At 33.6% G+C, this 22,148-nt stretch overlaps 2 protein-coding genes across 2 annotated transcripts; one reads left to right on the forward strand and one right to left on the reverse strand.

The window, feature by feature from the left end:
- Positions 1-669: 669 nt before the first annotated feature.
- LOC133176964 (protein LTV1 homolog) lies at positions 670-9,032 on the reverse strand. Its single transcript, XM_061312034.1, has 11 exons — positions 8,943-9,032; positions 6,884-7,015; positions 6,549-6,686; positions 5,602-5,689; positions 4,617-4,767; positions 4,236-4,425; positions 2,607-2,734; positions 2,008-2,159; positions 1,716-1,768; positions 1,382-1,576; positions 670-1,151 (listed from the first exon to the last, which is right to left on the reverse strand). The coding sequence occupies exons 1-11, from the start codon at positions 8,943-8,945 to the stop codon at positions 1,038-1,040; spliced, it is 1,344 nt and encodes a 447-aa protein (XP_061168018.1). The 5' UTR covers positions 8,946-9,032; the 3' UTR covers positions 670-1,037.
- A 365-nt stretch (positions 9,033-9,397) lies between these two features.
- On the forward strand, positions 9,398-17,288 carry LOC133176963 (mediator of RNA polymerase II transcription subunit 26-like). Its single transcript, XM_061312033.1, has 3 exons — positions 9,398-9,631; positions 11,418-11,492; positions 15,298-17,288. Exons 1-3 carry the CDS (start codon positions 9,569-9,571, stop codon positions 17,059-17,061), a joined length of 1,902 nt encoding a protein of 633 aa, XP_061168017.1. The 5' UTR covers positions 9,398-9,568; the 3' UTR covers positions 17,062-17,288.
- Positions 17,289-22,148: the final 4,860 nt, after the last annotated feature.

Genomic DNA, 22,148 nt, shown 5'->3' on the forward strand with positions numbered 1-22,148 from the left:
TGGGGCACGTTTTACAAAAGAACCTACGACTAAGACCAAAATTTAATTCTGCTAATAACTTTCTAATTTACATTAAATAGAAAATGGTTTTAATCTTTTTAAAAAGAATGTAGAAAGATTCTGCACTTTTACGCTAACGATTTGAAACAGAATCATCAATTTTGCAAAATGTTACAGTCAACTGAAGTTTTTGGTCTTAGTCGTAAGTTCTTATGTAAAACGGGCCCCTGAATATAAATTGTTGACAATAAATTCCTAGCATTTATCGTTGAGTTTATTACATCAGTGAATCAATTTGATGAGCAAATGCACTAAAATTTCTATTTGTTTATTAAATTATTTATTTTTCTTTGAAGACAGTCTGAAATAAAAATGTTCACTCTTTCAGCTTTGAATATCTTGTGCTTTCCTTGCATGGATGCTTTTAAAATTGTGAAAGTACTTTTTGAAATGCTAAATTTTGTTTGCGGCTGATTTGATGCTTTGCATCAATTTTACTTGTAAAGGAATGTAATTGTGTATGCTTTACCATAGAATAACAAGGCTCAAAAGTCAAATATCAAGAAGCTTAGTGTCATTACATGTTCATCTGGCACAGAGAAAGCAATGTTACAGAACATTGTTGCCAATAAGTATTTTGTTTTAAATAAATACTAATAACAAAGCACATGTAAAAAAAAATTTATTGATAACAAAGTTTGTGATGTTTTTTTTTTTTTTTAAAATTAACATCACTTTCATCAACCATTTCAAAAAGTCTTTCGGTACAAACCACTATTTCAATAGGTTTTTCATACCTACTAATCATTAAATATTTATCATTAATAATAAAATCATTTCAACACAACGGAATCCAGGTTGCACAGTCCTGACCAAACACTATAGAGCAAGCATGAATCTGGAATGCCTCATCAGTCAATACCCTGAACAGTAAATATCTGTGTGTAATACTGAAATGACCAGTTTCACCTGAACACTGATGAGGGCTGCTGCCAGTTTGAGAGGCTATGTACTTTGACTGGTCCCCCATTCCAGTATCAGGATAACTTCAGTCCCTGAAGGTTTTTCTGTAGGTTTAGTTTTTCTTTTGTCTGTCGCACTTTCTCTTCACTGAATGCTTGTTTGTTGGCTTTCTTTTCCATTCTTCTCTCCTAAATTTGTACAAAAATTTTATTTGCTCATAATTAAGTGTTAATAAATCTGAACCCCTCAAAATTTTATTTTACTGAAAAAATGCTAAATTATTTGGCTTTGTTTGTAATATTAGATCAGAAACCTTTCTCATGTATGTAAATGTTATATTGATTTAAAGGCAATTTGAATTCTAACAATAATTCAATTGAAACATTGATTCACATAAAAGTAAACCTGAGGACATTACCATTCTCTCTAGCTTTACTGCTTGCTTTCTCTGTTTACGTTCCTCTGTAGTCTCCTTTGGAGGTCGGTATGTACTGGCTTTATCAGCTCGTCTACTGTCCCTCATCTCTTGCTCAATCCGTTTACGAGTTAATCCTGGCTGTTCTAGCACGCCTTCCGGGATCTTCAGCCGAGATGTCAGCTTGATCTTGTTATCCTGCAAAAATTTTACTTATTAAATGAATAATCATAAAAATACTGTTGTGCAAATACATGTGCAATGTAATACCGGTATTTTAAATTTACTTATGATTCAAGTTTTCTTCTGACTAAAGGTCTTCACGCTATAAAAATACCTTTTTGGGTTCCTCTATCAACTTGGGATGGTTATATAAATTGGAATAGGTACCTTTAATGAGAAGAGACAGACTATTACATAAAACTAAACTTAGTGAGACAGTTCTAACTCAAAATGTGGACAGATTTTCTCCAACTTGTAAAAGTTTTGAGTTCTAGACATTGTTCAATGGCTTGTATGCATTACATATTTTTAAAAAAGTATTCATTTGAACATTTATTTCCTCTGTTTTCCTCCTCAGAATATGGCACAAAATCAATATAAATAGAAAAACTGTAGATATGACATACTGATAATGGATTCACAGTCCCATTTCTCCTTGGGTTTTTCTATCACCATGTGTACAAGGTCAGCCTCATTATCAGATTCCTCCTCACTTTTGACCTCTATTCCAAGGTCATCTGGACGTTCATCATCCATCATGGAATGCAAGTTTCTACGGCTGTAATGATAAAAATTTGTTATTTTATCTATGTCATTATTAATCTTATATGTCTAAGATTACACACACACACAAAAATCATGTTTCTCTTTTGCTGTGTAAATATTTTAATATTTTCTTTTTTTTTAGTGTGCATTTCAACTGAATTTAATTGTGCTTAAGAATGGATGATAAAAACTTTTTTCAAAAAATCATGAAAATATCAACTAAAGCAAGCATAGATTTTTATCTTTTATTCAAAGTATCACACTAATGTCTTATTGTGTGATGAAAAGTTAAGATTTATAAGGGACAGCAAAAAGGTAGAATTTTGGACATCATAATTTCTTAATATTTTAGAAACTTGATATCTGCATCATTTACTACCAAAAATATGTCCAAAAATGTCCAAATATATAAATATATTGTAATTTTGCTCTCTATCTCAAATGTATAACATTTTCTCACTTTTCTTCTTGCTGTTTTTCAAAATCCTCCAGAATTGTGTCTAGCATATGGCTGCCTTGTTCAACATATCCATCAACATCTTCATTGTCCAGAGCACCAATTTCTGTGTCCTCATATTGCTCATACAACTGAAGAACACAGCATTACTTATTTATCAATAGTATATTGATATTTACACAGCAATAGCGGTATAAAAAAAGGCACTTAACAATGCCTCTTTACATATACATAAAATTTTGGCACAAAAGTTAATGGATATAGCATAAAACAGTAAAAAAATGGCATTTTCTTCATTCACCAACAGAATTTATCTTTATATATATATATATATATATATATATATATATATATATATATATATATATATATATATATATATATATATATATATATATATATAATATGGACGATCCGTTTAGAATATCATCCATCTTTGAGAAGAAATGTTACTTCATTAAAGCATATTAATCAACACAGGCCTCTAAGTGACATCTAAAATTTAGGCGCCAATTGGCTCCTTATAAAAAAAAAATTTAGTCGCCAATACAAATTTTTAGTCGCCAGGTAAAATTTTCTTAGGCGCCAATTTAGAAACTGATATTAGCCAATATACAGACCCATTGGGTTAGTCTCAGAAAGGGGGGGGGGTCTATTGCAGTCATCAAGAAACTATGAGCAATAAATATAACCCAGCTAAATGCCAAAAGGTTTTAACTTAAGCATGCATGTTAAACTCCATCATCTCAAGCCATTGTTCCTAGTCTTCATATAGCATGTTTAGTTTTCTCTCCTACCGGCTAAAATGGGAGAGGATCGTACAATTATTGCCGTTGTTTGTGACAATATTAAAACTCATTTTCAAAAAGTTTTATTGGATCATTTCTTTTAAAGAATCTTTGATTTTATGAAATATTCTACTATACATGTAATAATATCAAGTATTGTTTACAGGATTTACATTTTATACTCCTTTGTACAATTACGACCTAACATAAATGTCTAGACTATATTATTTCTAATGAGGGAGAATTTAATTGACAAACAATAGACCACATCACTCGTCCAAACTGCATTTCACAATTGTCAATTTTCTGAAGTCAACCATTACTTGGGAATACTATTGTTTTATGTGGTCTACCTGATCTCTGTGTGCACTGACGCAATGAGAAATTTTGTTTGTGACTAAAAAAAAACAAACAAGGGGACAAAGGAAACACTAGACATGTTCATTGCTAACTTTTAAAATGCTTTCTCCTCTGTACGAAAAAAATGTTGAAAAATTTATATTCCAGAATTTAATGATCGCCAAGTCAATTTAAAACGGTTGCCAATTTGGGGACTTTACGAGAAATTTTAGGCACCAATCAAAATTTTTATGTGCCATGGCGACTAAATTAATTGACAATTAGAGCCCTGCAACATACAGAATTTTTTCTGCAATTTGAAATCTTTAAACTGAATTCATCGGAAAGAGAATATGGTCACGAAAATCATGTGATGAAAAGATGGTCTGAAATTTCATTCAAAATTACATAATGGTACTATAACATTACATACTCCCTCGATTACTTTACTGACTCTTTTGTACTCTGATGTGATCCTTGGAAAGATGACCCTGGCATTACTTACCTTTTCAAATCTATCGTCCAACAGAGTTAACCCCTCATTTCTCCTAATTACTGATGAAGACATTGAGTAATTAGTAAATCTCGACTTTGTTTCTTCTTCCATGAACATCTTCCCTCTATCATCACTTCCGAAGTCATCATCAGACATTTCACATTCATCAGAACCAAAGTCAACATCAGATCCAACTTCCCTGAAACAAAATAAATTTATCCTGGATTAAAATACTTTTCTATTTCTTTTCAGAGGCAACCTGAATATCTTTAAATTTCCATTACAGAAATATATGACTAGACACATTACCCCATAGTCAACAACCTTCACTAATCCAAACCCATTACCCCATTGGTCATAAATCTTCACTTATCCAAACCTAACACCTACCCCTCATAATCCCCATCCTCATTACATTCAGGACCCTCCCCAGCATTTGCTATGGCTATGAAGTCATCCTCCAGTTGGTTTTCTGGATCATCATAGTCAAAATCCTCATCCAATGCTGCTACTATATCTGGGTCCCAGTCTGGCCTGGGTCCTGCAATCAAAATTTACCAAACTGTAAAAGTGTGTTAAAAATTTATCTCATTTACATACATTTATTAAACTAGCTCTTGATCCTTAATTTCTTTCTCTTTTTTTTTTTGTTTTTGTTTGTTTTGGCAAATGTTATATGATGTTTTGATTCTTGGAGTAATTCATTTGTGGATGGGTTTAACCAAATAAAAAGCTAAAATTGGCATCAAAGAAAAAAATTTACATATTATTGCTTAACACTGAGCATCAATCAACTTGGCATGAACATATAGAGGCTCACTATATTTGAAATGCTTGCCTTAGCATTCATGTCTTACTGATAGGTATAGCCTATACAGAATACTGTAAACCAACTACAGTCAAACCTCGTTATCTCAAACTCAATGGGACAGAAAAAACTTCAAGATATCCGATGGTTTGAGATATTGAGGGTAAAATACTTAAGAAATATGTGGTTAGGACTTCCCAATCACTTCGACATATCCATGGTATTGGAGATATCCATGTTTGAGATACCGAAATTCAAGTGTATTATTCATCTTTTATTCGTGATTCGTCAGTTTGAAATCAATATGTGACGATTAATTTTCGTGACTGAGGAAATATTCTCTATGAAAACAAAACAAATAAATGGCTCGCATGGATTAATATTCGCAAGTTAAAGTAGGTCGCGAAACTCACTGATATTTCTCTTATGCGAATAAAAGTTGGTTTACAGTAGTCACAGGAGATTGTATGAGAGAAGGCTCTAATACTTTAATATTGTTGGTACCCACCTCTGACAGGAAATGCCTCATTAAGGAGTCCTATAATACTTAATATTGTTGGTACCCACCTCTGACAGGAACTGCCTCATTAAGGAGTCCTACATCTTTTTCAAGGTCAGAAGCAAACACAGAGGATGGAAGACTGATCTTCGCATTCTGAAATCAAGTGCAAGTATGTCTTGTATTCTATATATTCCTGTGTTAAACTTTAAACTACTGTATACAGGGAAATTTTCACCTGTTTTATTTTCGCCTCTTTCACCCAAGACATAAGTGGGCAAATTTAAGATGGGGCGAATTCAAAGAAGACAGTATAATTTCTTAAACAGAACTGTGATTGGGCAAATTTAAAACAGGGCAAAATTGTTTGCAAGTGTGAGAGGGCAAAAATAATCCTGTATACAGTATTACAAACTGCCTAATCCTAGTGCAAAGGGTGGGGTGGGGGGATTTTAACAAATTTGAATGTTTTATACTTTGGAATTCTTCCAATATGATATGAACTTTTGTGACTCTGATGTCCTTGAAAAGATTATTTTTTAAGATTATGTCCAATATATTCCATTGTAAAAATTTAAAACTGCTCTAGTCTCATGAGCCTGGTGTCACTACAGGGGTACTTGCATAATAAATATTACTAACTGTGGCCATGCTGTAGCCATGCTATTCTGGTGATGAAAACTTTCAAATATTTTTCCTATTGAATCTTATGTTAAACTTTGACCTTCTGTGGCCCAACCGTATCACCAAAGGGGAGGAGAAGACATGATTTGAACAATTTCAATCACAGCTTACAATTCAGTTTTTTTTCTCTTCTGTCCTCTCCCTGATTTGCAGTGAGGAAAGTTAAAGTCTCACTAAATATTTGAGTTAGGTTGGTTCCTGAATAACGGTTTGTGCTTTTACTTTACTGCATCTTACAGTGATAAGTAGTGATAACACTGTTAGCATTATGTATCATGTTATCACCATTTAGCAAAGTTTAAGATGTTTTTTATAGATCATTCTACCATACCTTTTCTTCCCTGGGAACAGCTTCCTCTAACTCATACACTTGATTCAGATCTTTTAAATGTTGTAAATAGTCATAATCATCATCATAAAATATGCCGTATTTATGCTGCTCCTCTTGCTTCTCTTCTTGGCTTAATTCCTAGGTCAGAAATCAGAAATTATGTTCAGTCTTTCAGAAATTCTTGTCTTCTTAATTTTAAAAGTAAATGAATATTAAAGTACAGTGAACATATTACATTCATCAACACATTTGCAATAAGGAACTCAGATTTGCAAAGTGAAAAAAACCTTGAACAGCTATAGAAAAATAAACAGTAGATAATTAATGACACTCACCTTTTTCTCAACAGGAAGTAGAACATGTTTGGATGATTCCTCCTTCGCTTGCAGTGGATCCCTCTGACTTCTGTGGACCAAATGGAAAGTCACTGCATTTTTCTTGTCAATGAACTTCTTTGATTTGGCTGGCTGCAAATTTTCAGCGTAATAGAAAAATTAATATTTATGATTTGATGATATTTTTAATTAGGACAAACTATTTTACATTTCTTGATTATTTTTGGTGATTCTCAATTAACAGTTTGAGAATATCAGTAATTTAGGAAATCTTTCTGCACAAGAACAAGTAACAAGCAACACAGGTAAACATGGTGAAGGAATGATCTGTTGAAAATTAATTTAAAAAGTTTTGGAGCTATATAAAGCAAATGATTTGCAACCGCACAGATACTTCTTGAGTGAATTCATAATGGAGATCAATTATGGTCATCATGATAATTCAAGATGGTATACAGTAACTTAAACAATGGAAATACTCTTCTGCTTGAAAGTTTTCAAAACCAGCAATGTTTATTTATTGCTTTTTTAACAGTCCATTTTAGGAATTTGAGTTGTTACAATACTTGTGACTCTTATAAAAAAATATTTGTGGAAAAAATGTGTTGATATAGCTGTATCAAGCTACTTTGAATAGCTTAAAAGCCATATAGCTAATTCAAACTATATAATTATAGCTAAATAAAGATATTGTGCTAAACCTGATTAAATCTACTACAATGTATATATCACCTAACCCCTTCTATGCACTGTACACTAAAGAGTTTTGATATTTTTATGTAGAGTAATCTGTCCTTTGATCTAAAATAAAATAAATTGAAATGAACAGTGTATTCGTATCATTCCGGTGACAATGTGTCACTTTGCTCACAGGAGTCGGCAGTTTTATCCATAAAGCAACTTAAACAACAACCAGTGAGCATAGCGAGCAAACATCCTGTCGCTTCGCTCACTATGCTCGCGAAGCTCACTGCTTGCTTTTCACGTTATTTATGGACAAAACTGTCGACTCCTATGCTTTGCTTGACAGAGCGTGCTAAAGTTTCACTGAGACTACATGCGCTTTTTTTCAAATGTTGAGAAAATTGCACATTTCAGAAAAGGGGCTGACAAAACAGCTAAATCAGGCTATTTTGAATAGCTTAATCAAGCCACATAGCTAATTAAAGATATGCAGCTAAGTCAAATGCTGAAGCGATTGTGTTTTCTATAGAAAACAATGATTAAATGGTAATGTGGTTAGTCAAAGTCTGTTTAACATTTTTAAAATCGTAATATCATATTGTTAAAGCAATTTTTCCAAAATACTTTTGGGTCTAAAACCTTAAATACGAGAAAAGGACCTCATTAAGGGTCCATGAAAACCAATGTAATGTTAAACAAACTATCAGTTCTGTTTATCATTATCATCACTATGGCAACGGCACATCGATTTACCCAAATGGAAATCAAAATGGACCCAATTGGAAATCAAATGGACCCAAATGGAAACCGAATGGAATATTAAATTATATTATCAAGTTGTTACTTATTTAGAATGATGAAAATGATGAACTTACAAATGGAGAATATTAATTAATTATTCATTTCTAATACATGTATTATATTATAAATACGAATTAATTTTCTTTAGTATTATATATATATATAACGGCAAAATTATGGGGGGGGGGGCACAGGCCCTGTGCCCTCCCCACCATTCCTACGTCCATGAAAACTATGTAAATTTTAAAATGAAATACTTCAATTTTGTATTCAATGATATGCAAAAGTTATCACAAATAGAAAAAAAAAATTAATTTGTATTTTAAGACACAATATTCGAAATGAATAATTAATATATTCTCTATTTGCAAGCTCATTTTTTCATCATTTCAAATAAGTTACAACTTGAGAATACGATAATATATGTTAATATTACATTTGGGTCCATTTGATTTCCATTTGGGTCCATTTCGGTTTCCATTTGGGTTCCATTTGGGTAAATCGACGCACCCCTATGGCAACTGTAGTTTCATTACATTATCTTTTAATGATTAGAAAAGTAAAATCTACTTACCATTTTAATAACTATTTTTAACAGAACATATTTACTTTCATCTTGAGTTGATGATAGACAACTTGATGATTGATCCACATGGTGTACTATTAAACAGGATATGACGTTTGGTATTTATTTTTAGAAGGCTTACATAAATACAGAGGTTTTCCGAACATATTATCCAAATCAATGAACCAATGAATTACCGCCTATCCGCCCAATCAAAAGCCTGCCATCTATGGTTTCAAACAGGGAAGGGAAGTAATCAAGTGAAAAAATAGATCCTAAAGTTCGATTTTGTGTTTTCGAAGAATGATTGTTGAAAACACATTATCTTTAATTAAAGAATGGATTGAGTGATGATATAGTGCGGAGTAAAAGAAATGTATATATTGAAAATGAGATTTTATTCGCTGTTTACGTCATCAGTGGGAAAACAATCAGTCACGTGACAAGCACCTTGCGCACAATTTTATTCGAGGCAGTAGTTCGTCATTGTACGTCACGCCAGTACAGAGAGGCTTCCCAGATGCCAGTGCGCTCTGAGCATTTGCACAATGTATGGAAGTCCGCCATTGCGGTGGGACAACATCGGTCAGAGAGCTGGCTGAAATTCGAAATTTGGGGAGCTTTAGGGCATCCCAATGCAGCACACTGCCCAAGAACTAAAAGAAAAGCTGCTGGAGGCTCTTGATGATGATAACAATGTAAGAAATTCGCCGCAAACGTCAATAATTAGGGAAATCTCCATCTTGTTCGTGACTTTCATAGGTGTTTGTTATGGGACAAAAGTTTCAGACAAACTTGAGATACTTTTCTGCTGTTTTTGTACCAATAAATCATTTTAAATGTTATCTCTATTCAATTATAGATATAATAATAATACTGAATTTATTTTGTTTTGAGAAGGTTGTTTTAAATAAACAAAATTGTAGGAATTACGTTTTTTAGTGGAAAGTCGGGTAACTGGATAAAAAATGTAAATAGATAATTTAATGTGCAATAGGATTGTACTTAGTAGATTAGTAATTTTGTTCATCATGTTGTGATATGAGAAACATGGATATAGTGTGTTGAAAGTTCATAAATTCTTGTAAACAGAAAATGGTAGTGATGTGGAAAAAAATCAATAAACTGCATAAATAAAGTAATATGTATGGTATGACTTAAATCAGGGTCTGTTTGCCTAGATTCATGTTCAGACTGTTATATGTTCAAGCAGATGTTCATTTGTTCTGGATCCAACCACCCGAATCCTTTTTCATTCTCTTTTAAATGATTATATTTGATAATCAGTTATATTGCAGGGGAAGTTATAACTTGTATGAGTGGATTATATGTATAATGAGCATGTGCAAAAGAACAGAAACTGTTCTTCAGCTAAGTGTGATCACAAGAAGTTTAGGCAATTGATTTGTGAAGGGTGGTCTAGAGGAGTGAAGAGGACATGGACAGGCCCATACTCTTGTGTTTTTACCCATATTTTGAAAGAATTTTCTTGTTCAAATTTTTGAAAAATTTTACCTTGAAATCTAAAATTAATGAGTAAAACTTAGTTACCATGAATTTTTTGGAAAAATGAACACATATGATATTCTAGGGGAAACTACCTATATTTGGCTGATTTTGGGTCTTTACTCTGACTTGGTGCTTGCTATACCTTAAAATTTACAGACAGGTCACTTTAGAAGGAAGATTCAGGGGCTGAAATAGATGTATTGGGAGTCGAAGACTTCAGGAGTGATTTAGGTGCAAGTGAAATGAAGGGAAGGGGTGTGGCTCTACAAAGAATGTTCAGGGGAGGAGGATGTAGATTTGTGTGCATGACGTTTCTATTAGAAACACTGAATGAGATACAACCCAACCATCTTTGTGAGCCAGGTGTCTCTGATATGCTCCCCTGCTCTGTCGTGCAATCAAGATTCCTTTTAATATGTTAATACCATATTTGCTGCTCCACTGGATGTTTTTTGGCAATGAAAAGATTACATGAACATAATGGCATAGCTATTTGCTATGCATTATATGTCATTAATTTTATTGGCATGGTGGCTCAGTTGAGAGAATGTTCACTCTGTAGTCAAAAGATTGTGGGTTCAATTCCTGGCCTTGACGAACAATTGATATAAAATAGGAAACAACTGTTCCTTTGCTAAGCACTCGGCATGATTGCAATGGAAGTAGTAAATGAACATCTTAGGAACACACAGTTTGTAAAAGTTTGAAATGGCAGACTGAGAGTAAATAAACTGAGAAATTAATCAAGAAAGAGCACACAAAAAAGCACACATTTTTTGTGTGCCAAAAATATGCACTTTTTTCAATGGGTGGCCTTGTAGCTCTCTGGACGTTCATCCAAATTTTTTTCGGACCAACGAGCTACAGATCCACAACTACTAAGCATAATGATAAACATGCTATACTCTAAGCAACTTATGAACATTTATTGCTAAGATCTATACATTTCTACTGACTGATGTTTTTGTTTGGTAGGTTATTGACATGGACGGAGTGTTGGCCGTCGTCACAAGACTGGAAACGTTCCCAATCACAAGAGATGTGCTGGAGGTAAGAAACATATCTTGAACACAAAATAATAAAAACTGTAGAAATACTTATTTACCTTTGATTGAGAAATTATGTTTGCTTACATTAATAAACACTAAAAGAAGAACCAAAGATTCAAAACATGGAGAATGCTGTAGCTCGTTTGTAAGAATTGGTTCAAATAAGTATTAATGTGTAAAGTAAAGCCAACATTTAATCTTTTGTTTTATGTCCTCGGAAAACTGCAGTGAAGTCACAATAAAAGATTTTTTGGTGTGTTCTGTTTTTCCCCTTTGAAAAGAAAGGGGGGGGGGGTAAATAGGAAAATGACATCATGTATAAAAACTCAGTTTTTGTTTTCTGTTGTTGTTAACTCTAACACTTCTTGTGACAATTAGGAAAAGATCCCCTTTCAGATGGGGGGGGGGGGGTACCTATTATGAATTAGGAAAGGGCTTTTCAGCAGCCCCAGTGAAAGACAATTGAGAGTCCTGGCTAATTTTTTTTTATTAAGTTGGTGGAGCTATAAGAAAGTAAGAAAGATTTTTAAAAAAAAAATATACTGCACAACAAACCTACATTCAAAATGGCAGGTCAGTGTATGATCAAAATATCTTTTTTAAATGTGACAAAATTTTCATGCTTTTGTCAAGTATTTAAAAAATGGCAAATGTGTCTCCAGGATGAAAGAATCATATGTTTTTCTGAATCTAGATGCTACATAATTTACTTGAAGTACGATTGCACTCCATTTATAGAGTATTGCACAAGATTCTCGTAGGTTTAAGGCATTTTAACTTGAGTGTGCCAATCAATGATTGTCAACACAAGGCTAGGATTTGTCTGAAGATTTCATTGATTTTTCATGGTCAGGTAAAACTATGGCAGGAGATATTGAATTTTGAATCAGGTTATTTCTCTTGTGAGGTGAGGTGAATTAAATATAAAAGGAATTGCATATTTTCAAAAGATTGGCTTCATCTTGATAAGGGATCACAGCACTGACATTCCCACCCATTAAAATGATGCCTTTACTGCATGTATATCACAAAGAAGCCGGATAATGCACTAAACGTTTTGGACGAAATCAGACATTAATACAACAGTTGTTCTTGATGGAGTGGATTTATATGAATTCTAGCATTGCTGGTGATTTGTGCTTGTAGGAATTAAATTAATATCTGTGGCATGCAAATCCAGTAAAAGGACCCTGTCCTAATTAAAATTGACCCCCTTCCCCCCCCCCCCCCCCCCCCAACACACACACACACACACAAATTTCCCAAATGACAAACAGAATTTTCAATGCTTTTTATATATATACTTTAAATTTTTGAGATTACATAGAGATATGCAGACTGCATAAAGGATAAGCCCACAGTGTAATGATCTTCATCCTAAGGTAAAACAAATATGTCATCAATATTTGCAAATTTTGCGACTTTTTTCAATTTAAAATTCCCAGATGAAAGAATACAGGACCCTGTACCAAAATGGATCAATAAATCCCTGGCTTGCAAGGACTTAATATCTGAGTCTTGCAGAGGGATTGTTAATTTGTATGAAAGGTCAAAGTTAATGATAGGGCCACAATTAAAATATTGTTGGTTTTGCGTTGCCGACTTAGTCTTTATACGTTTGGGTCGATAGGTAGGGAAAATATATTTTTTTTATTTAAATTTCAGAAATGGTACATGTTGTTAGTATCCGAACGTCATGGGTTTCCGATAGTTTAACAACAACCACAGTCCCAATTGATTCTTAGTTTTGTCATTGATTTTCAAACCCTATTACTTTTAAACCTTTAATATACCGTAGTACATAGTATAAAAAAATCACAGACATTAAATTAGTGTAAATTTGAATCATGTGCACGAATCCAAGCATGGCAGCTAGACTAGCAAATCGGACAGGACATTCAGTGATTCATATTGATGTGCGTCCTGCGTAAATTACGCGCAAATTTTGCCCAGGACGCATTATTTCAATAAATGTGCATCCCAATGGACGCAATAAATTTATAGAAGGACATGTACTATTTTAAATTATTTCGGTATAATCTGATTCAAAACTCGACCAATTGCATCATATCCACGTGCTAAACGATATGCATGAAAGATTTGAACAGGTACAAGGTTGCCAACAACTGGTCAGATTTCACAACTCAAGTTAAAAGCAATTGTCAGAAAATATTTGAAAGTTAGATAGCATAGTTCGATTATCACTGATTATGTCTATACAGTGGAACGTTTCTGAAGCGAATACTATACATTTGTACCTTCGTATTTAAGCTGTAACCTGTATCATTGTTTTTTTTTCTTTTCGTTTTTTCCTTACAAGCTAAGAAGTATAAAATTTAATCATTTTTATTTCTGACTATTTGTCATTTCTTCTTAAACTTTTTTTTACTTCATTCTGCTTCTGTGCATTTTATGACTGATACAATGTGTGAGATCGTATGTACGATCTAAAAATAGAACCAAAGTGCACAGTGTACAATATATTATTTTTATGACACAAAATCATGTACTCTTACTTGGACAATTGATAGTAAAAGTATAAATCACTCACAGCTACAATAAAACATTTGCACTTTCGTGCAATACACTTTTTTATTTCACCAGAATTTCCTCTGTAACATCTAATATTAATATACGGTCCCCTTGGATTTGGACGCATTGGTTTTGGCACGGGACTCATTGTTGTCATTAAGAGGGGTCCATTGGACCCATGATAACCATTTTCAAAATGAATCACTGACATTGTACCGTGAAATTTCTATTTCGAACTGGTATATCTTATTCATCAGTTTATTTTTAAAACCACATTACCACAAAGAGTCATGCCATCAACTTCTGTTATACTGAGTTTACATTTAACCGCTTTCGACATCCATGCTTGGATTTGTGATATACATTTATTCAACATCACATAGATGCTTATAAATGAAAACTGTTTGATCAATCAAGTGTTTGCATGATTCTTTCCCATTCTGTATATATTACGCAAAAGTACGAACACCTAAAACCGGATGAATATAACGAAATAAAAATTATGATCAGTATCTGTTGAAAAAATTCTTCGGACCGCACCAATTTATGTGAGTCAGCCGGCAACGCCAAACAAAGCTAATTTTATTTTTGGCCTAGCATAGTGGTTTGTGAAAAAAGGAAACTCACCTCAACCTCTGTATATTTAAGGTCATTTGAACATATCAATCAGTAGACATTCACTTCAGTATGTGCTACTAAATTGAAATGGCTCAAAGCAGAATTTCTATTAAAATGAACTTTCTAAATTATATCTTCTTTTGGAAAAGATGTTTTCCATACACCAATAAAATATGTGTAAGTGTATTTTGTAATTTCTTTTGCCATTGCATACAATTTGTTATCAAAAAAGAAATTTTCAATTTTTTTTCAAATTTAATGTTTTAAAATCAAAGAGAAAGAAAATACTTTTGTCTGATATAATTTTAGCATTTACATGTATTTTGAAATTTTAAAGCATTTTAATAAAATTCATGCAAGTATATAAATATTTGAAAAATACTGAAAGCAAGTCATGTTTTGTAATTCTAGATGGTTCTAATAAGTTAAATGATGCAAAATTATAGAGCATACTGCTCTAGCTAATCAATATTGTGCAAAAAATCAGCAACAGGTGTTAAAGGACATGCAACAAAGCTTAGAGCATTCAGACTAAGAATATAAAAGGCAATATTCATAGAGTATTTTCATCAAAATTATGACTATAATACTTTAATTGGCCTTATTCATATGTTTTATTCCAAAACATGTTTGTAAATACTGCTTTTGTTTTTCAGCAAACAAGAATTGGAAAGTATATTAATGAACTCAGGAAGAAAACAAACAATGAACAATTGGCCAAGCGAGCAAAAAAGCTAGTAAGAAACTGGCAGAAACTTATCAACCCTGAAGTGAATGGGGATCATGGAGGGGTAGCGCCCAGTCACCCTAGTGTAGCAGCTTTAAGTGGATATGGTTCCAAGCCAAGTAGTCCAGCTCTTTCTCAAAAGTCTTTATCTCCAGTGGTCAGTAATCAGAATGTTGTGCGTTCTAGTCTTTCAAAACAATATCCAGGATACAAACCGAACACCCCCACCCAGAGTTTAAACCAAAGTTTAAAACCAAATACTCCCAAACTTCCGCAACCTCCAAGGAGTAAACCGAACACTCCCAGTATGCCCCAGTATTTAAAATCTGGACTTTCTCCCAGTCTCAGTACAAGTGATCTTAGGGGTTCTAGTACACCTAAGATTGGCAAAGTTCCGAAGCTTAACTCTGTGCATTCTTCCCCAGATCTTGTGTTAAGTTCACAAACTGATCGATTAAGCAATAATGGCAGTCCCTCTCTTGATGTGGAATTTCATGGGAGGTTGTCTAGAAATGTGTCTCATGAGAGTCTTTCAAGTTTGAGTGGTAGTGTTAAAGATATTCCACAGCACACACATTCCACAAGGGAAAATGGGCGTTCTTTGTCCTCTTATTCAGGGTCAGCACATGATGATCAAAGAACAAACTCTAAAACAAATGTTGCAAATCGAAAGAGGACACGAAATGAGAACCAAAATGCTTCTAAGTGTGAGAGTTTATCCTATAAGCCGGTTGCAAATGGATCTGTGGCATCCTCTCCTGTCATGTTTAGTGACAAAAGTACACACAACTCGAGTCGAATATCACCGTCCTCATCCGTCTCCTCTGATGGAGGTGGGAAACAGCATACCTTGCCAACTCGTCGAAATGCTAATCTTGCAGTCAGCACAGATACTCAAAAGTCCTTTGATAAGGCAATAAAGACACCAAAAGTGAAAACAACAGCACAGTTAATTGCAGATCTGCAAGCTAAAAGTGGAGGATCTGCAATTGGAAGTGGAGTGATTCATCAGATTGAAACGAATCAAATTCAAAAGGAAAGTGATGAACCACCCCCTGTTTTACCACCTGGTGCTAGGCCAAAACGGAGGCGCAAACATGATGATCCAAATACACCATCCACACCAATCCGGCCACCAGTCAATCTAAGTCAAACAAAAAGGGAACTTGTGGAAAATTATCTAGAGAGCTCAATAACCCCTAGTAGTGCTGTGGACATGAGTCCCTTTAAATACGAGCTTCCTCAATCAGAATCTCTAGAAAGAGAGGAATCGGGCATGGACATAACGGACAGTTCAGAGGTTGATACAAGTTACAGACCATCAGAAGTTCAATCCAGGGAACGTATTGATCTCGGTGACAGCATTAACACAGACACTGTGAAAAAGGAGGAGGGTGAGGAAGTGGGGAATAAATTGCTAACTCTGGAAGAAATATACAGTCAGTTGCGGCCAATTGATTATGATAGTGTAGATTTTGACTGTTTGGAATCTGAGGAAGATAGTGAGGCTCCACCAAATGAGGAAGAAGTAAGTGAGGAAGTCTTGGAGCGATTGCACAATTCAGAATGGGGCGAGGTGAATGGGTTGTATGATATCAGTGGTGCTTGGAAGGACTGGACACAAACCCTTACAGTGGCGTCTTATAATGAGGAACCTCTGTATGTTCTGCCATATGTTCTCACGGACGACTAAGTGCAGAAGAAATCCGTGTTTACAGCAGTTTTCTTCATTATTATAATTTTTTGTTTTATTATGCGTTAGTGCAAATAGGTCAGATCAGTGCTTTCAAAATTTATGCAGATCTACATGTATGTAATATTTGTTGATATTTAAAAGATCTTTAATTACGTGTTTGTATCTGTTCTTGTATTTGTAAAACTTTCAAGAGAAGTAAAACAAATAAAAGACTTATGATAAAATTTTGATTTAGAGTGTTGCAATGTTCTTACAAGTTTTATATGAGTCAGACAACTGTGAAATAAATTTTTTTCAGTTTTTAAAATTGGTCTTTTACTGTAATTGTTGAGAAGGAAATCAAGTAATCCACAAAAACAAGTTAGCTTGGATCATAATCCTTGAAATCTGGTATATTTTAGAAAAATACTTAGTATCAGGCTCAGGGAAAATTACATTGTAAAGTAATGCATTGTATTACCAGTACCTCTAGAATTGGGGCATTAAATTACCATTACTTTTTAGGTTTTCAAATATATGTGGAAATACTAAATTTTTTTTGCAACTTTTTACGTAAACACCCCACATCCCTTCAAACTAAATGAGAGGAATGTTGATTCAAATAAGACTATCAAGTACTTCTATTTCTTACACTGTTAATAACTTAAATATGTTGTTTTTTTCATAGTTAGAAAAAATTTCAATTACCAGTAAGAGAAAATCATGTAAAGAGAAAATCATGTACAATATGCTTTTTTTGTGTAACAACTGATGTCAAACAACAAACTACTTTTCAGGCACTTTACCCAATCCCATGAACTACTGTAGGTTCCTTTTTTTTGCGAATACTTGTTTTCACAAAATGGCTGTTTAACGTCAAATTGCGAGAACAATAATTCGCAAGTGGATGGTTAATCAAGAGATTTTACATGGATTTTAGCACCATAAAAATAAAAGCGAATAATTATACCCCCGCTCCGAAGGAGAGGGGGGTATACTGTTTTACCCTTGTGTGTCTGTCTGTCTGTCTGTCCGTCTGTCCGTAACAAACTTTGGTCGCAGTTTTCTCAGCAACTACTCATCAGAGGTGCTTGAAATTTTAACACACTCTTTGTTTAGGCATGCCATATGGTGGGATTCATTTTTGTACGAATTCGATGTCAACTTCCTGTTTATCCGTGCGTTTGTCCGTACCATACATAAAAAAATTTGGTCGTAGTTTTCTCAGCAACTACTCATCGCAGATGCTTGAAATTTTGGCACAATCTTTGTTTAGGCATGCCATATGGTGGGATTCATTTTTGTATGAATCCGATGTCAACTTCCTGTTTATCCGTGCGTCTGTCCGTATCACACATAACAAACTTTGGTCGCAGTTTTCTCAGCAACTACTCATCACAGGTGCTTGAAATTTTAACACACTCTTTGTTTAGGCATGCCATATGGTGGGATTCATTTTTGTACTAATCAGATGTCAACTTCCTGTTTATCCGTGCATCTGTCCGTACCACACATAACAAACTTTGGTTGCAGTTTTCTCAGCAACTACTCATCATAGGTGCTTGAAATTATAACACACTCTTTGATTAGGCATGCCATATGGTGGGATTCATTTTTGTACGAATCCGATGTCAACTTCCTGTTTATCCATGCGTCTGTCCGTACCATACATAACAAATTTTGGTCGTAGTTTTCTCAGCAACTACTCATTGCAGATGCTTGAAATTTTAGCACAATCTTTGTTTAGGCATGCCATATGATAGGATTCATTTTTGGAACAAATCCGATGTCAACTTCCTGTTTATCCGTGCGTCTGTCCGTACCATACATAATAAATTTTGGTCGTAGTTTTCTCAGCAACTACTCATCGCAGATGCTTGAAATTTTTTCTTTGTGTAGGCATGCCATATGTTGGGATTCAGTTTTTACAAATCCGATGTCAATTTCCTGATTATCACTGTGTTTGTCCATAACTGAACTTGTGTATTCACATCAGAGCGGGGGTATTATTAGTGAGCATTGGCTCACAGACTTCTTGTTTTATTTCATGAGCAGTGTTTCTTGTGAAATTGCGCAATAATTAATGTTTAGGAATCTACTACAGTATTTGACTTTATCATACAGATGTATCATTTTGATCTAATTACCAAACAAAAAAAAAATTGCATTGAGAAGTAACAGGGTGCAGAAAGTGTGTATAGTTTGCTTGAATGACAAAAGCATGTCTGTGTTATATTCCTTTTGGCCCAATGGATTTGTCATGTCAGCTCCAGCTACATCAACTCAATGTTTCATAAACACGGCCAGGAAAAAGGACTGGCTTTTGTAACACTTGCATTTTCAAAACTATACATGGTTTGGATTGTTACATAATCCTAGAGGCACTGTGTTTTATCTTGACATTTAATTCATAAGGCAGCAATTAGCAAATTACAGTGTACCTTAATTAGTGTACCTAAAACTGAAATTGATTTTTTTAAAATGAATTTTTATACTCGGTTGAATATTCTTTGAAATGAAAGCTTATCTGAAATAATTATGAAAATTTTAAATGTGTAGTACATGTCTAATTGTAATTAGACAGAATATTAAAAAAGTTAAAGTTATCTATACAGAAAGTTTATTTCAGTGTGAAAGAGTGCAAAGCACACATGTATTCATGGATAGAATAAGACAAAAATGTGAAATTTTTAATTTTTATTATTTTAAAAACATACCGGTATTCAATCTAAATGATTTTCATGTCCAATTGCCATTCTAAAAAATGAGTATACACAAAATATTGCATTGTAATGTATTACATTATCATTACATGTAATGCAGATTTTTTTGCAATACACATTACTAGCATTACCCCAAACCTGCTTAGTAGGCCCGTTGGAAGCAAATTCAGTTTGGGGGGCACAGCCATGTTTTCAGTTGGAGGGGGACACTTTCAACTACCAAAAATTCATTGACAAGGGAAAAAAAAGGTCAGATGTTTTTTCTCTAGTAATCTATATATCTGCAAAATTATTCCCCCTCCCCCGGTTCTTACGCCCATGCTTAGTACATAGGAGTATTTTTCCTTTAAGCCAGTTTTGGTTAAGGTCAAGATCTAGTAAATGAAAGGTGCCTCAAGAACAGCAAAGCCATATTTGAACAGACTTTGGAAGCTTCCAAATAAGTTTCATCTTTTCTTTTCTGGTCCACTAGTTCTTGAGAAGATTTTTAAAGGACACCACCCAATTTTCACCATTTTTTAATTATTCCCCTTGAAAGAGAGCTGGCCTCAGTTTCAAGAAACCTGAATCTCCTTCACTGAAGGATGCATTGTGGCAAAGTTGGTTAAAATTGGCCCAGTGATTCTGGAGAAGAAGATGAAAATGTGAAAAGTTTAAGACAATGATGATGACAGAAAATGGAGAAATCTCGATCAGTGAGGTTCATCTGGGTAGCGAACCTGGCACTCTCTCCGCATCAAGCTATCGACACTGTTGATGAGAGGGCATTTAAATAACTTCAAAGCACAAGCTTTGCTATACTACTGTCAAATAGCTAATTTTTGTGGGTTTTTTTATTTTCGTTGTTTTTGGGGTATGAAAAACCTACAAATTCATGACCTCCATGAAATGTGAAATTTCAAGTACACAACATCTCTTACTTCTTTAACCATGAATTCAAATCCACATTGGCCAGTATTTTTTCCTCTAATCATGAAAATTTGACCTTACAAAAATAAGTGATTTTACAGTATTATAAGACTACACATTATTTAAATGTACACGTATGTTTATCTAATTTAAACATGTCTGCATCATATATAGACAAACAATACATGTAATTAAGAGCAGTGGAATTTGAGTAGGTCAATATCAATATATCTCTCCATTCTTTCAAAGCAAAATGGAAAGATACTTCAACTTTAATCTATTACATAGTTATGCCGGTATATATTTCAAAACTTGCCCATGATTAAGAAAGATTTCATCACCTAGCTGAGTAAAATACTGACTGGATACAATGAAGCAATATTGGTTGTCTATGACTTGACATAAATTTCATGAGTCACTGAAGTGCTCATAGCCTAGACCATCAAACATGCAGTTGAATTGTTGGTAGAACTCAAGTTAAAAAGAAAAATGGAGCCTTGGACATTAATCTTTCCATGATTGATTTCACATTCCCTTATTAAAATGGATAAAATGTCTGAAGACTGAGGAACAGATTTATACTTCAATTGGAAGGTAATTATCTACCCTTAAAATATTCATCTTCAGTCACCAAGATTTTATGATGCGAGCCTCTCTCCACCTGAAATAATGCATCTGTCATCTAATTTAGTTGAGAAAGTGCCAGCAATCTGGCATCTGATTTATAAAGGAATCACAAATTTATAAATATCAGAATACAACTTCAATCCAGTACAAGAAAATGGTTTGAGATGATCATGAGCAACAGAGCTTTTTGCAAGAAATAATAATCAAGAAAATCATTTTCTTTATTTTATTGATAAAATAAATATTGATGCAGAGTCTTAAAATGACAGTATACTTTATAAAACATCTACATAGCATAGTAAGTTACCTAAATCTGAAGACAACCACAATCTTTTTTAAGCAATCAAGTGCGTAAGTTTTGGAGAAATAAAAAAGATGTGCATTTAAATTAGTACTGAATAAGTTTACTAAGTATTTGCTTAATAAAGTAATTGTACATTTGTCAATTCAGAAGAACTCTTTTTTTTTTTTTAAAAAGAATGACATCAACTCAACTGGGAATTGTTGGGATTTATAATTGTTAAATATTCAAATGAAAACTACACAATATCTTTTCATGTTTACATGTATTTTATCATAATGTTATCATAGAATTATTCAAAGGATAAAACACTCCCATATTAAACCCTTAAAAAGTATACATGTAATTATGCAGTATACATTTTATATAAATGTGTGTATGCTGCTACTCTGAAAATGACAATGCCCTAATTACTGCTATCATGTTCTCACATTTTCTGACTAGCATCTTATGCAGGTTTTCATATAAAAATTTTAAACAAGTCTTGCATTTGTAATTACATACACTTATGGATTACTTAAAACTTTCAATACATACACGTACCT

Source organism: Saccostrea echinata, unplaced genomic scaffold (genome assembly GCF_033153115.1).
Source record: "Saccostrea echinata isolate AGI-Se365-2 ecotype Australia unplaced genomic scaffold, CSIRO_AGI_Sech_v1 ptg000086l, whole genome shotgun sequence".
NCBI lineage: Eukaryota > Metazoa > Mollusca > Bivalvia > Ostreida > Ostreidae > Saccostrea > Saccostrea echinata.

Bases quoted from the DNA above. Each gene is read 5' to 3' on its own strand.
- LOC133176964 (XM_061312034.1), bottom strand. The intron at 1,577-1,715 runs GTATTTTTATAG...AAATTTTTGCAG, and splicing joins TGATAGAGGAACCCAAAAAG to GATAACAAGATCAAGCTGAC. The intron at 1,152-1,381 runs GTAATGTCCTCA...GTACAAATTTAG, and splicing joins CAGTAAAGCTAGAGAGAATG to GAGAGAAGAATGGAAAAGAA.
- LOC133176963 (XM_061312033.1), top strand. From the start codon at position 9,569: ATGCAGCACACTGCCCAAGAACTAAAAGAAAAGCTGCTGGAGGCTCTT. The intron at 9,632-11,417 runs GTAAGAAATTCG...TTTGTTTGGTAG, and splicing joins CTCTTGATGATGATAACAAT to GTTATTGACATGGACGGAGT. The intron at 11,493-15,297 runs GTAAGAAACATA...TTTGTTTTTCAG, and splicing joins TCACAAGAGATGTGCTGGAG to CAAACAAGAATTGGAAAGTA.